This window comes from Cryptomeria japonica, chromosome 3, assembly GCF_030272615.1.
Source record: "Cryptomeria japonica chromosome 3, Sugi_1.0, whole genome shotgun sequence".
NCBI lineage: Eukaryota > Viridiplantae > Streptophyta > Pinopsida > Cupressales > Cupressaceae > Cryptomeria > Cryptomeria japonica.
Window position 1 is genome coordinate 552,379,546 of NC_081407.1, and position 16,389 is coordinate 552,395,934.

General features: G+C 36.2%; 1 protein-coding gene across 2 annotated transcripts in view; it reads left to right on the forward strand.

Moving 5' to 3' along the window:
• Positions 1-16,389, forward strand: part of LOC131029888 (uncharacterized) — a 157,714-nt gene that overhangs the window by 122,669 nt on the left and 18,656 nt on the right. For both annotated transcript variants that reach the window (XM_057960545.2, XM_057960546.2), the window contains one exon: positions 11,372-11,464. In XM_057960545.2, the coding sequence (XP_057816528.1) occupies positions 11,372-11,464 (93 nt within the window). The remainder of the gene's footprint in view (positions 1-11,371; positions 11,465-16,389) is intronic.

Below are 16,389 nucleotides of genomic sequence, written 5' to 3' on the forward strand. Positions count from 1 at the left end.
CTTTTCGGGGTTTTCTTCGGGGATAGCGGGTCGATTAGAGAAAAACGACCCCTCCATGTTGCCGACAAGGATCGAAAAAAAGGATTTCGTTTTGCCCTTGCCAAATTTTATCACATTTTTTGAAAACACCTTACTGTTTTCGGTGTTTTTCTCGGCTTGGGAAGAAAAATGAAACGACGATTTGCACCCCCCCTTTGAATGCCGAGTTTTGGCTTTAAGCATTTCGATCATTGGTCCTTGTTTTGAGACTTCGCCTCCTCTAGCGATTTTTGGTTCTCAAACATTTAAGAATGCGATTTAGGTGCCTCCCCTTTCGAGGTTTAGTTCGAAGCTAATAAGGCGATTATAAGACTTTCTAAAAATGTCCAAACACTAAAAAAGGTCCGAACTTTCTATTTGATCACTTTGTCCTTTAGAAATATTCTTCTGGATTTTATTGGGGACAATAGGGGGTCGAAAATGATATCTTCTCTCTTCGTGGCATTGTTAATGCCGAATTTGGGGTTGCTTGGCAAATATTTTGAAGCGTTTTGATGTTTTGAGGTAATGTCGGGCCTTTCCTCGACAAAAACCAACGACGACCCTCTACTGGCTCTCTCACGCAGGTAGGCTGGACTGAGTCCCGGTCTGAGGTGGGGTGTGCTGTGATACGCACAAAATATCCTTTCTTTCAAATTAGTCAATAAGCCTCTCTATGAACTCAACATAAGAAGTGATCTGAGCGTGGCCCATAGTGATCATCCCATGATGCTACGACTCATGAGCAATACTATCCAGGTGAATAGCGGCATAGTTGTTAGCTTTGTCTTCTGGCATGGGATTAAGTTGAAAATAAGTTTCCACATTCTGCACTCAAGCTCTAGTTGAAGTCTTCCCTGATCCATCATAATAAGGAAGGGTTAGTTTCCCAACCTTTTTTTTGCAAATCATGATTACTTGTTCTTCCACCAACACAGAGTCTATGTTTCATTTTGAGATCCATAGAATCTCTAAGAGATATAGTGGCTTGAAAATTTGGGCCTATATTTGTCTGATCTTTGCATAAACTGATTTTGCAAAGAGGTCATTGTCAATTTGTTGTTGGACCTTGGGTGAGAAAATTGGCATGAGGGGTTTGGAATTAATTGTTCTTGCCTATTGATTTGCATTTCTATTGTTCACAAAATTATCCTATTGACCATCATTACAATTATTACCCCCCTGGTGTCCATTATTACCTCCATTATTTGCACCATTATTATTCTTGTTATTGACCCCTATTTGATGAGCTATCATCTCAATCAATTGCCAAATATGTGATGGAAATATTGTCATTGATGTCAAAGGAATTTGCTTGTTATCATATTAGAGATTGATGATCATATTGATGATGTTTGCAAATATGAATTAGTATACTTTACAGTACCATTTTGGACGATACTTTACAGTACATTGTCTCAGTCTGATTATATAGTAATTACAGTCCCAGTCTAATTACAGCGAATATTCACAATGCCGATCATGGTGTATGCATGGCAACAGAAAAACGCATCCATTCCTTTATATATAAATATATATATATATATATTATAGATGCAGACAGTACTTTATACATACAGGATATGTATGCAGTGATAAGCATTCTTGATTGACAAAGATCATGGAGTTTGATGAATGCTTGTACATTGTTGATTATACAGAAGTTTGGCTTACACTATGCTTTACATGATTCATATTTTACAGTCTGTTGATCATATATATATTACAGATCTGATTTAGTTGAAGAAGTCCTCATCATCCTCATCCACGTTGAAGACTTGATCATTGCTACCATGGACTAATATGATTAAAAAAAAGAGATCACAGACCATCTCTTTTACAGTGTAGAGAAAGACAATGAAAATTCTCTGTGACAAATTAAGGAATGCACAGAAATGAATGAATAGAGAACAGTGATAAAAGACAGTGATTAAAATAATATCCAGTGATCAATTAGTAATGAGCACTATTTGGCAGCAATAATAAAAAACTAAAACAGCAATTACAAAAGAAGTTTTGCTTTGATAAAAAGAATTACAAATAAATTATTTATGGGGCCCACCTCCTCATGTTAGAGCTCCCCACTAGAAGACAAATTAATGGGGCCCACCTCATAATGTGAGAGCCCCCACTAAAGACCAAATAATCGTACGTAAAAGGATAACAAGGAACGATGACAATACAAAGACAAAGAACCACTAAGCATTTAGTATTTTCAACGGAAGATAAGGAAGTGATTAGTGATAAAAAATTACTATGAAGAAGTTTCGATAATATTGATGATAATGAAATCGAAGGCTTATTTTGTAAAAAGTTCGGGGTTCTATTATTTCCATGATCATGTAATTAAGTAAGAATTAATTTATGAAGGCATCGATTTGAAATAAGAAAGTTGTAATTAACAAATCGATTTACTTAATGGCAGTTGTAACTAATATTTACCAATCAGTATTTAAACAAAGAGAATATGTGACTATTCATGTGGAGGTGTAATGAATAGTTGTGTAACTTTCTTTTGGAGATGGAATATGGCATATATATATTGCTTTTATAATTCGTGTTAGGGAGAGTGAAATATATATTATTCTGAAATTATTTTCAGACTCTGAGAAATGTTAAAAGAAAGATGATGCTGATAATTCGGAGAAGAGAAAGGGCTGTTGACAGTTTGTGGTGGGCACTAAGTTGCACATATACATACATATATATGTATGCCAAAAAGAAGATGAGTTAAGAAGTGAAATAAGAGGATTGTGAGGGTATTGTTCTTGCAGATGTATGGGCAGAATTATGAAGCATTATAGAGAAAATTTGTAAGTATGTTTGGAGCAGATTTCAAAGCATATTGAAGTAGATTTAGAGCAAAGGTTAAGGCAGAATTTGAATCAGAAGTTGCATCATTTTGAAGCAGACATTATTGCAGACCTTGAACAGGGATATAAGACAGATTGAAAGCAGAGATATAAGGTGAACTTGCGAATAGTTTTAAGGAAGAATTGTGAGAAGAATTATCTACAGGTGTATGGGGAGTTTTTGAGAAGATTACAATCAGATTTATATAGCAGATTTATGACAGTCGTTGGAGGAGTTATTCATATCAGGAGTTTGTTTTGAGGTTGGTGCCTCAATTTTTTTTGTGAAGTTGGTGCTTCATTTAGGTGGAGTTGGTGCCTCATCCTTGTGAGTTGGTGCTCATTAAATCAGATTTGGGAGTTGGTGCTTCCAGTGGATTGGTGCTCACAAAATCAGATTCGGGAGTGGGTGCATCTAGTGAGTTGATGCTCACAAACACAGGGGTTGGTGCCTACGAACTCGTAGGGGTTGGTGCCTAGGAACATTGTAAAAGAAGATATTCATATAAAATTATTGATTTGCCGTGGTTTTCTCCTGTAAGAGTTTCCACGTATATATCTTGTGTTCATATTAGTTAGATCACATATGAATGCTGGTATGCAATGAATATGCTAATGAGATAAGCTATATACTTGTGATTGAAGTTGAAAGAGTTTAAATTGGTAAAATTTGTTATACTGATTCACACCCCCTTTCAGTATAACTATGTGCTCTTCAATATGCTGATTTTTTTCCTGTGCATGCTAATCTACAACCTATTGTTCTCTAATAATATTGTCCAGTATATTTTTTGCACGTTCTCCCTCTGCGTCTCTATCACCCATATGTTTTGCTCTTTGTTCTTTTGTTGCCGAGTTAGGTTTAGACCTGTTTTTGTGGGATTTATAGTGATGTGTGAAAGGCTGATGCTTAAACCCTAACATGTCACTATTATTTCATTTTGAACCCTTCAGGATGACGATACATTTCTTTGATACCACTGTAATATACACCCTTGTTTTTGTTTGTTTGTTTTCTATTGAGCTGTTTAAGAGAAATAGATGGAGATGCAAAAATAGTTTTTTGCAATAATCTTACTTACAGCAGTATAGCTAATAAAATAATGTAACAAATCACAACATTTAGGAAAACCCACAGCCACTAATATTTTAGAATTATTTTTTAGATTTGGAAATACAATTTTTCATCAAATTTTTGGATACCTAGATAGTGAAAATACTTTTAAATCAAAGGGCCAACATACCCATTTGTTGCAACTACAAAATGACATCAATATTGGATTAAACCAGCATATAGGTAACTCAAATTGGGATGCCTCTCCTTAGAAACTCCTCCCAAGAGCAGATCTATATAAATCTTGATTGCCAAGCCCAAGACGTAACCTTGGAACTCAAACTAGCACCAAACCCTAGGTGCCAAACCTCATCCAAGATTGCATGTCCCTCCCACAAGCTGTACGACCAACAAGGAATAGATACAATTTGCTCCAAAATTTCCAAACAACTCTTCATTCTCCCCTCCTAGATATTCTTCAAATCTGCACTGAAGATCTGTGTTCAAAAACTGAAGATTCAAACCAGTGTGAGGGCCAAATGTGATTCCTGAATATAATCACCAACAAATCCTCCAGGTTAGATCTTTCACTAACCAAGATAATGCCCTTTGCAAGGGTTTTCATTCTCACAAAGCAAAGGAATGAACAAGTTCAATCTAGACAAATCTGTTCTCTAAATATCAATCCAAACTTAATGCAAATTGAGCTCCAAATGTTTTTATAAAGGCCTCTCCATTTCCCATGCCCAACTTAGGGATTTGAATTTTTAATGTTTATTAAATATTTCCTTGTCTACCAACTTAGGTACCCACTTCAAATGAGCATTTTATTTAATATTTTTTAAGTCACCTGATGTCCCCTCAAGCACCCACCAGACAATATATAATTAAATAATTATTTAAATCAAATGCTTTGGATCACATTAACTGCCAAGATATCAACATCAAATGCATCCACCGACATTCTCAAAATAGAAATACTGCTATAACCAAGTCGGTGTCTTGCTCGTCACTTACTAAAAATAGTAAGTGGGACAAATTGCCAGAATCCACTCTAGAAAAGGTCATTATGCAAATCTCAACTCACTGAGCTCACTGCAACACTTGTCATTGCCAAATAAACTAGATTGAATGGTCACCATGAGTCCCCTAGCCCTAACTTATTAGCCTATGGAAACCTGCTAAATAGGCTAACAGTCGCCAAACTAAAAGTGCTTAGGAAGGGGACATTACACCACCAAAGATGCCATCCTTGTTAGATTTATTGTTAAAAATGGCTACTAAATATCCTTGGACACAATTATCAAGTTCATATTCCCCCTTTGTTTTCTAGTTCCTTTGTGTCTAGGAGTACAACTCATCCAGAGAAAGTTGAGAACCCAAAAATCTAAAGATCAAGCTTCTACCTTGAAAAGTAGATACATTCTTTTGGATTCTTAAAACATCCAAGTTAATGATAGGAGAACCCTTTAGGGCTGGCATGTATTGATTTAAATCTCTACGAGGTTGTTCCATATTTCTTTTTCCTCTTTCCGCAACCATTGCATGAATTTCTTTATCCAAAAGGTTAGAACCTGATCCCACCACTATATCTTTGGAAGAAAGAGAGGGGGGTTGGTGCCCCCCTCTACGTAGTGCCATTGATGGAGAAATTAGCAACCAAAGGCACCAAAAGCACAACACCAATGTCCAAGAAATGCCTATAGAAACAAGGAATTCAACAAACTTTAGCAAAGTACATTGTCCATAAAATATGATTATTGTTACTAACCATGTATTCAATGTATGGCTTAGGCAAGAATAAAGTGAGCGTCAAAGAAATGTTGAGTGAAATTCAATTGTTTTTGCACATTCTTAGGTGTTTAGGAGAATGTATGCAGCTATCATTATTTATAGATAGATTGCCAAATTGAACAAATAAGCTTAATGATAAGAGGCACATTGAGAGTTCACGTAAAAGGTTGTCATTATTTATAGATAGATTGCCAAATTGAACAAATAAGCTTAATGATAGAGGCACATTGAGAGTTCACGTAAAAGCTTGTCAAACTGTAAGAGTTTTAAGTGCTTTGTATGGATTTGATCTCCTCCTTCCTATGGATTTCGATGTAGCAAACTTAAAGGATGCCCTACAGAAAATGTGAGATAATTTTTAAGGAATGCAATGAGTGTATGAAAAGGGCCTAAGATAGACATAAAGGATCGGTATTGACATTAGGATCACTGACACATTGGACTCCATATCTTTTTAAGGTGGATGACAGAGATAGTGTCCTCCCTACCTTGTTAAAATGCAAGAAATGCAACAAGGTTCTTAGGAGCCAGTAAGAATAATAGATAATCTTAGAATTAGAAAAATAAAAGAACATTTGATTGAATGGTGTAATGAGTCATCTGAGAGGCCAACTGGAGATCTGCAGCTATTTTAGTGAATTGAGCTTATTTGTGAATTATGAAACTCTGGTATATTTATGTGACCGAACTTTTTATAACACTAAATATTTTATAGTTCAACAGTTTTAGAGGATTTCAAATCTGCCAACTGAAATTCCAAATTCAATGTCAAAAGAACTAACATCTTCAACAACATTGGCATTAATTTTAAATTTTGGAAGATGTAATCTAAAATTGGATAGTTGACAATCTAGACAGTTGTGATGATTCCTTCTCAGCTAAGTTACCGGTTCCGGTTCGGATTCGGGTACGGATTCGCGGATTCGGCAAAAAATTATTTTTTTTGGGTACAGGTACGGGTTTGTCCGTACATATATATATATATATATATATTTTAATTTTTTTTAATATATATATATATATGTTCAAACTTCAAACATCAAAATTATATATGTTCACAGTTCAAACATACAAATATGAAACATACAATGTAACTTTCCCATACAATGATACATAAATGATAACAGATAAATCATAAATCATAAATGATAAATCCATAATTGCCAATGCCAATAAATATTCTGATATTGATATATCATAAATCATAAATGTAATATCATATTCATAATTTGCAAAAAAGATAATATTCAAGTTTCAAGTTTCAAAATGTGAAAATGTCATGACACAATAAACTATAAAGTTAAACATTCAAATTACAAGCCATCTATGGGATTTAAATTCCATATTCATCTTCATCTGAAGCATCCAACCCAAGCCCATGGTCATCAAGTGGTTCAAATTCAGCATCAGTTGAACCAATATCAAATGGAATGCCACTCCCACTAGCTATGTCTCTCTCAAATTCCACAACTGCCTCGTCTATAGAGACTTGGCAAAGTTGTGCAACTGTAGCATCTAAATCAGCACACTCAGGGGCTAGATCCCAATTCCTTGTTACACCCTCACTATATCCAGGGTCCTTATGTGACAACAAACGAAGGTTGGAGTGTACGTAGACCAAATCCTCAGCTTCTTTGCACCCAAATGATTACGTTTGACTGAGTGGATGAAAGAGTATGTACTCCAATTCCGCTCAGCTGAAGAAGAACTTGCAACCTGTTAAAAGTTAAAACATAATTAGAAATTTATAAATTAAAATTATAAAATAAAAATATGATAGCATCAAATGGAATTGGAAAACTATAAAAATAAAAAATAAAAAGATACATACTTGGGAGTTAAGTTTAATTGCAAGAGGCTGCAAGTAAATGGAGCCTTGACCATGTACATACCACCACTCATCAGCATCCATCCCATATCTAGCATTAAGAGCTACAACATCATGATTTTTTGCAGATACAAATTGGCCAAACTCCCTCATGACAATATTTCTTGTCTCCTCATCTTGATATATCTTTTTAAAGGCAGCCCTATAGCCAGAAGCAACCTCTGCATCTCTATATGGTGGCACCCTCCTTGGTGTTGCAAGCATCTCTGCACTATAAAATTTTGGTGTCAAAGCAAATGCTAAGAGATGTAAGGGGGTGGTCATCTTGTTCCAATGGTCAACAACAATTTTCTGCACAACTTTGAAAAATGTTTCCGTTGGGTCATTTTCTTTTCTATTTATTACTTCTTTTATTTTTTCCACCATGCAATCCATGCCATCATAAATCTCGCCCAAACATGGGCGATCAGTATCAGCATATCTGATCATGCTCATGATGGGCTCAGTGAAATTCAAAACATATTCCACATCATCCCACCATTTCTCACTAAGGATCAATGCTCTTACTTTTAGAGCTCTTTTTGTGTGGGACTGCTTCCATACACTCCACAAGCTGTTGATAACCATAGAACTCAAGGCGTCTCGCACCTTCAGAAGTCGTCTTAAGACGAGTGTGTGAGATGCAAATCGTGTTTCAGCAACCTAACATGACATAACAAAATACACAACATATATCGAATGCAAGTCTATAAAAAATACAAATTTAAAACTAAAAAATTAAAAAATAAAATTTAAAATTAGTAATTATAAATTACCTTCAACAACTCCAACTTGGAGAAGGTCCTGAAAATGGCTTGTGACATATGATGATTAGTCACAAACATTTGAATCTCCTCGCCCTCCACATATAGTTTTTTCACCCAATCAATTTGTGTGCCAAGCTTTTGCATGATTAAATTGAGTGAGTGTACTGCGCATGGTGTCCAAAAGATGTGACCATATGTAGCCTCCACTATAGTCCCTGCTGCCCTACAATTTTTAGCATTGTCAGTTACAACTTGGACAACATTTTGAGGCCCCACCATGTCAATGCATTCTATCAAGATATTGGCAATGAAACTTGCATCTTTCACTTGCCCCTCACAATCCACTGCTTTCAAAAACATTGCCCCTTTAGGACACACTGCTATAACATTGATCAATGGCCTATTTTTACAATCTTTCCATCCATCAGAAACAATGGTCACACCTGTTTCCTGCCATGTATCTTTGATGACCTTCAACTGTGACTCTACGGATGCTTTCTCCTTTGCCAATAAGGTGGTTCTCACCTTTTCATACCTTGGACAAACATAATCAGAAGGTGTATTGCAAAGAGTATGCACCATGTCCCGAAAGTAAGGTGATCTAACAAGGTTGAAAGGAAGCCCATTGCCATAAAGGCAACGTCCAATTTTGGAATCTGCAATCTCTCTCAGTTCATTTTTGAAGGCAAAATCCAATGGGCCTCTTTTCCGTGAAGCCACAACATTTTGATTCTCTACTGCATCAACTAGTGGGTTTTGCATGAAAGGATGTGAACCAGCTGGTCTTGTGGAGCCAATGCTACTAGAAGGCCTCTTAGACATTGAGCTTGGATGGACAAGAGGATGATCAGTCTTTGCTTTGCTACTTCTCCTATCAGCTTCCTCTTGTTCTCTAATATATCCCAAAACTAGAGCTTTTGACAGCCCCTTGCCATCTGATCCCTTACAAAATTTTATTCCACGCCCAGGGATGAAACAAAGGTGGCCTTTCACTCGAAAGTATGAGCTGGTATACTCAGTGCCACAATGGTTGCATTGCCAAACAAAACCCCCACCACCAAACACTGGCTTGATCATTGTTGTATAATGCCAAAGTGGTGAATCTTGATCAATTTTAAAGGGGGTATTTTCAGTTCGGACATTTGCAACTGAACTAGAGCTTGCACTTGCACTTCCAGTTCCAGCCATTATGTATGATTATATGAATAGTGCACCTAAAATGAAAAGAGAACGCACAACATTATTGAAAAAAATTATTAAAATTTCGCTATTATAACCCCATACTATGCATACAAAGTGTAAAAAAATATACAAGACTTCTTTAAAAAAAAATTAAAAAAACTTTTAAAAACTTTAAAAAAAAATTTAAAAATTTGAAAAAAACTTGGAAAAATTCTTGAAAACTTGAAAAAAATTCAGATTCACTTACCTTTAATGGCTAAATCTTTCTTCTCCAGTGATTCCTATGCCTTTGATGCGTGTCTCACACCTTTGTAGTCGTCACCTTCGAAGAAAAATACAAAAACTAAGAAGCCTGATTGTAGAGAAAAAATCTTCAAAAATGCAAGTAGAATAGGTTGAATGCATGTTTTGATGCATGAAATGCATCATAGAGGGGCGGATTAGGGTTTAGATGTAAAAATAAGATTAAAAAAATTGTTTTTTTATTGTTTTTAATTGCTTTCTAACCCGTGGGCCCCGTTTTTGGGAACCCACGGGCTTGGGTTCACCCGGGTCCTCTTGGGTTCACCCGGGTCCTCCTGGGTTCGCCCTGGTTCCCACCCGGGTCCTGCCCAGGTGGCTGGGTTCCCTGTTGGTGCTGCATGGCAGGACCCACAGGGAACCCAGCCGCCTGGGCAGTACCCGGGTGGGACCCAGAGCGAACCAGGCTGGGACCAGGACCGGGCACGGACCAGGACCAAGACCCAGCCAAAATAGGCAAGAACCGGTATCATAGCTTCTCAGTAATGTGTTAAATTTGCATATATAAAAAGTCACCACTTCAGAATGTAACCGTAATCATTTCAAAAAACAGCGGTTAATGTTCTATTTACTTGGGAGAACATTCCTCCTGCATGCAAGCAATATTTTTCATGTAAGTTACAAGGATTTTCCTGTTGTGACATGATTAGTCCTAGTTTTTGGTCTTTGTTTGGCGTTGAAGCAGCAAAACTTGAGTGATACTTTCTTGAACATTGTTTATTGCACTGGCAGCAGATTCTACTTTTGTAAGGTAGGTCAATGGTTCAATATCTCATTGAATGGCATCATCATAACTGTGTTTGCCACATCTAGCTATATTTAATTTATAATTCATAATTAACAGGAGATGCAGGTGTACTGGTACTAGTACGGGGATAGGGATGCCAATCAAGTTAGAGTATGCTTGTAAATGAGCAAGGAGATGGCTATATCATATATCGAATGTAGTCACCAGAAAATATGTATAGGGATGGGTATAAAGGCCATGTTCCTCTAGTGGAGTTTCTTGGCAACTATGTTAAATAAATTTTGATAATTTATAAAAGTAACCAATATTTAAACTAGTTATCCTCTCAGAGATTTATTATCATAAGTTTTTTTGTTGAAAGTGAATGAATTTCATATCCATTATTCACATTCTGCTATGATCATTATATCAATTTCCTTTATATGACAGATTACTCTTGGATGATAATAGCTTTCTTTTCAGTTAGATACCAGCATAAGACAAATGGAATTCGCCTGGTACACCCTTTTTGCCAAGTCATCCATTATATTAGCTTCCATTATACTCTGGTCTTGAGACTGGAGAGTATGCTCCACATAATGAACAAATCACCTAAATGTCATTTTGACTTTTGATATTTTTGGCTCTCGGCAAACCATAGATTACATTATTTATATGTTTACCATTTTTCCAAGGTTTGATCTGGTCAAACCATATCAAGCTTGTATGATATTCTCTTGCTCTGTTCTGAAGTATTCTTTTGAACAATTCTGTCAATGCTGTTTTTTTTATACCTTTTCCATGAAGCAGATCATTGACAGCACTTCAGCTGAGAAGAAAGCTGATTGGAAAGCATTTTCCACCGGATATGGTTGAAGCTATAATCATTGATCTTCAATCCAGGTACATATTCTGATCATCCACCATTTTCATATGCGTAAAAATTTAAGTTTTTAATACTGTGTATTGCTTTTTGGAAAATGAAAACATAAACACTTTGCAAAATGTCCAAAGGATAAATGCAGCAAAATTAAACATAATTCTTGAAAGAGCTTCAATTTTTACAGTTTATAGAAGAAAGACAATGACATGAATTTTCCAGCATGTAACAAAGTACAAAGATATGAATTATTTTGATGTTTAAAACATTTGAAATCAGTCAAATTGTTATATGGTTTCTGTCTAGAGTGCTTTTCACTGTTTTATTTTATTTCATATGGCAAGAGGAGCATCCAAGGTGCTACAAATCCTACCAGTGGGATTGGTAGACATAGTTCTTACATCAATCATTTTTTTCATCCCCCTCTGGCCCTTATCCAATTAAGATAATTAATACTATGATTAAAAACTAAAGTTACCGGTTCAGGTTCGGATTCGGATACGAATTCGTGGATTCGGCAAAAAAAAAAAATCTTGGGTACGGGTACAGGTTCGTCCCTACATTATATATATATATATATATATATATATATATATATATATATATATATATATATACACACACACATATTATATATATGTTCAATATATACAATCCATACAAAAATAAAATATACAATGTGACTTTCCATACATAAATGATAAATGATAAATCATAAATTCATAATTGCAATGCCAATAAATATTCATATATCGCAAATGTAATCAGTAAACTAATAACTAAAGTCTAATATCATATTCATAATTTGCAAAAAAGATAATATTCAAGTTTCAAGTCTTTTTTAAAAAGTCATAAAGGGGCGAATTAGAGTTTTATTATAAAAAAACTATTTTAAAAAGTCTTTTTTTATTTTTTTTTTGACCCGTGGGCCTCGTTTTCGGGAACCCACGGGCCTGGGTTCACGCGGGTCCTCCTGGGTTCAACCTGGGTTCCACCCAGGTCCTTCCCAGGTGGCCGGGTTCCCACGGAGGAACCTAGGGAGAACCTGGGGAGAACCAGGACTGGGCAAGAACCAGGAACCCGGACCTAGGCCAAAAGGGGAAGAACCGGTATCTTAGATTAAAAACAATCAAAATCTTTTGAAGTTTATTTGTTGATTAAGTTATTGGCATAGGTATATTGTAATACTCGATGTTAATAACAGGCTATTCTGACTTTATGTGTGAGTTTTTGTGCAGCAATTTTTTCCAGATTGGTAAGTTGGAGGTTTTTTGTATCTCTTCCATCCCAAAAGGAAAATGAGAAAGTACCATACTACACTAACTCAATGTTCATGAAAATAGTAGTTAAACCATCATTGTAATACACATTATATATACCAAAGAACAAAACGTCCAACCTCAGAACATATGCCTCAAAACTACTAGCAATAGCCAAAGGAACAAAATGGATGATAACTACTAGCACTATTATCCAACTACCCAACTGAAATGCAACCGAAGCCTGAAGGCATTCATCTTAGTAAAACATCTAGGATACAACATAAGTCACATGAGCAAACCTTTAGAACATAACATTATATTGTCACAATTTTTGAACTTCCAAAAAAAAATTGACAACCCCTAAAATTGTTTACTCAAAATTTGTAGTTTTCTTCTCTAAGGCACGTTTTACGAGGTTGAAAACTCATATTTGTTAATGTCAAATCATCAGTGGGTGTGTTTGCCATCATTGTCCAATTCTGGTTGGTTTTTGCTTTCATTTTCCTAGCGTTTTGTGCAATTTCAGGTTTTGAGTTCCTCTCTAAAAGTAGAAACTTTTTGATGTCATTGCAAGTAGGAACTTTTTGCTCAAATTGCAAGTTAACTTTTGTGATAACCCCTAAGGTATCACATAATGTAAAATTATTTAAATAAATGTCAATATATATATAGATTAATTAAATAAGGTTCGAAATGAATAAATGATTAAATTCATAAAATACATTTAATATATATTAAATGTCAATCAATATTTAATACATTTAAAATATGACAAGTGTGATTTATTTATTATTTAATAATTCTTTTAAAAACTAAATGAAATTAAATAAATAAATAAAATCAAATTAGACTATGCGTATCATAACGCATTTAATGCCCCCCCGCCCCCCCCCCAATTACCTATGCACAAGAGGTGTGACGGTAATCACAGCCTGGGCTGTGATCACCGCCGCACCCCTTCATGCGGAAAGGAACCGTGAAGGGGTACAACCCCTCACGGGATACAAGTAACAAGTGGAAAGAAGGGCGGGGAAGAAGGAGGACCAGCAGCAGTGGAAAGAAAAAGAGACTTGGCTGCGTGCAAACAGGTACGTGTTATGTGTTTTTCATGCAATGTTAATAATATGTTAATATATGTAAATGGCATATAAGGGTCAGCATGCTATTACAATTTGTTTTATTTTAATAATGAATATAAGTAATATGTTAATATCAAAGAACGTAGGTAATTAGCATGTTAATGTTATTCACTTCATTAATGAATACAATATACAGATTAACACATTAGGGAATGAACATGTTTGATTAATGAAATTAATAACAATATGTGATAGTTAGGCATATTTAAAATATATGTTAACAAATACGTATTAAGGAATAGTTAAGAATATATGTTAATAATGTGAATTACGAAATGGAAATAGTAATAAAATTGTCAAATGCAATATAAATATGATTAAATAATGAAGGCCATAGGGGGGGAACTCCCTTAAGCCTAATGGAGGGATACACGAATCCCTGGTTGGCAGTATATATATACTGATGATCTATATGCATATATGAATGGCTTGGTTGACAAGTTCATCCAAGAAGAGACGGATCTGGCCGGTCCCCTCTAATGGACTTGGGTGATGAGGTACATCACCCAAGGCAAGGAATTGACTTATGGTCTGCCTTGGATGGCTTGGGTGTAAGAGATTACACTCAAGACAAGGATCGAATTAACCTTCGATTTCCTGGATGTCTTGGGTGTAAGAAATTACACCCAAGACAGGAATCAAATTAAAACCTTGGTTCCTGGATGGCTTGGATGTAAGAAATTACATCCAAGATAGGAATCGAATTCACCTTCGTTTTCCTGGATGGCTTGGGACCAAGAGTGGTTCCAAGAAGGCGATCCTCACAGCTGCCTAAGGACATACTTTGTATGGCATCGTATCCTTTTTATAGATAAGAATTGTGATTAATGTTAATTAAGTAATCTTAAATTGCAAGATGATTTAGTGACAAATTGATGTATATGTTGTATTCTAACAATTTGTTTTGCAGGACAGAGATCCCTAACTAGTAGGGACATTACAGTGGTATCAGAGCATAATCCTGCCAACCTGTGGGAGGGATTCTTAGTTAATGATCACATATCAGAGGAAGAAAGGCGCAAAAGCAATGGCCGATCAATTAGCCAAACAACTTCAGGCCTTCATGGAGCAAACCAATGAGAAATTCGAAAGAATGAGCCAATTAATCCTCCAAAGTACAAACAACAACAATAGAGATATGTCAAACCTTAGAAGAGAGACACACTCTAATCACGCCGATAACGAACGATCTCCTCAGAGTTCTAGACAAACAATTCCCGAATTTCTGTCTAGAGAGGAACGTGTGGGGGAGGAAGAGGAAGAGGAACCGGCCACACTTGGGGTAGAGGAAATTGCCCAAATTTATGCTAGATTAGAGCTAGAAGTTCAAAGAGTGGTTTCCTTCAAGGACTTCTGTGAATCCAAGACTAATGAGGGTAGAAGAAGGAAGCCTATGGGTAATGACCTCAAAGCTAAAGTCAACAAAATGTCCTTACCATGCTTTGATGGGTCAGGAAAAGACATCGCCCAAGCGTGGGTACAAAAACTAGACACATACCTCTCATACAGTCCCATGACTGAAGGAGATGCTATAAAATTTGCCATACTACATTTAACAGGAGCAACCCATAATTGGTGGCACAACGGTCTCATTACCCTAGGACACAAAAATGTCTCCACCTACAATGAATTTACCCAAAAGCTTAGCAGCCAATTCGACCAAAAAGACTCCGAATGGTACTTCCAAGAATTGACACACCTTAAGCAATTAGGAAGAATTGAAGACTACATAGACCAATTCCAAAATTTGTCAGTAATGGTCCCTGATCTATCTCAGAGAAGGCTTACCTACATGTTTTCAGAGGGCTTGAAAGACTCTATTAGAAATTTTGTAAAACCCCTGGAACCACAAAATTTAGGGGAGGCCATTAAAAAAACTAGGATGGTCGAACTTAGTGCTCCCAAGAGTACCTCAACCAAAACACCACATAGGAATGAGGGATTCCAGAAGGACCGCCGGGAGAGGCCCTGCCGCTTCTGCAAGAAACCTTGGAGTGTGAATCACCAATGTAATGAGAAAGAGGAACTCAGGGAGAAAGGGTTATGTTTCAAATGCAAGACTCCATGGGGGAGAGGCCATGAATGTAAAAAGGGACAAATAAATAACACAGAAGAAATATGGGATGAGGAAAGACCTTATAAAAGGGCCAGATTTGAGAGCAACGAACCAAGTACCTGTTGACGTGTATTTTGTACACAATCATACACAGAATAAAATACCCAAGGGTACCTTATCCTCTCTTGAATAAAGTCTCTGATTGCTGAAGATGTCGCAAAAAGGATCAATCAGGGTGACTCCAATGTTCTTTTATGTAGGGTCTCTACGTGTGGATAAGCTCTTTGTGGTATGATGTGATTTGCTGGAATCACAAGGGGACTTACATTTGATGCCTGAACTTCTGATTTGCTTTGAATATTGCTGGAACACAGGATTTTCACTAGCTTAGATTTGAAAAAAGGAAAAAAGACGAGGGCGAGGAGAGGATCTAATCCTAACACTAAGAATGTAAGAGCAATGAATGATCTTTGATGAAATTCTAACTAGGT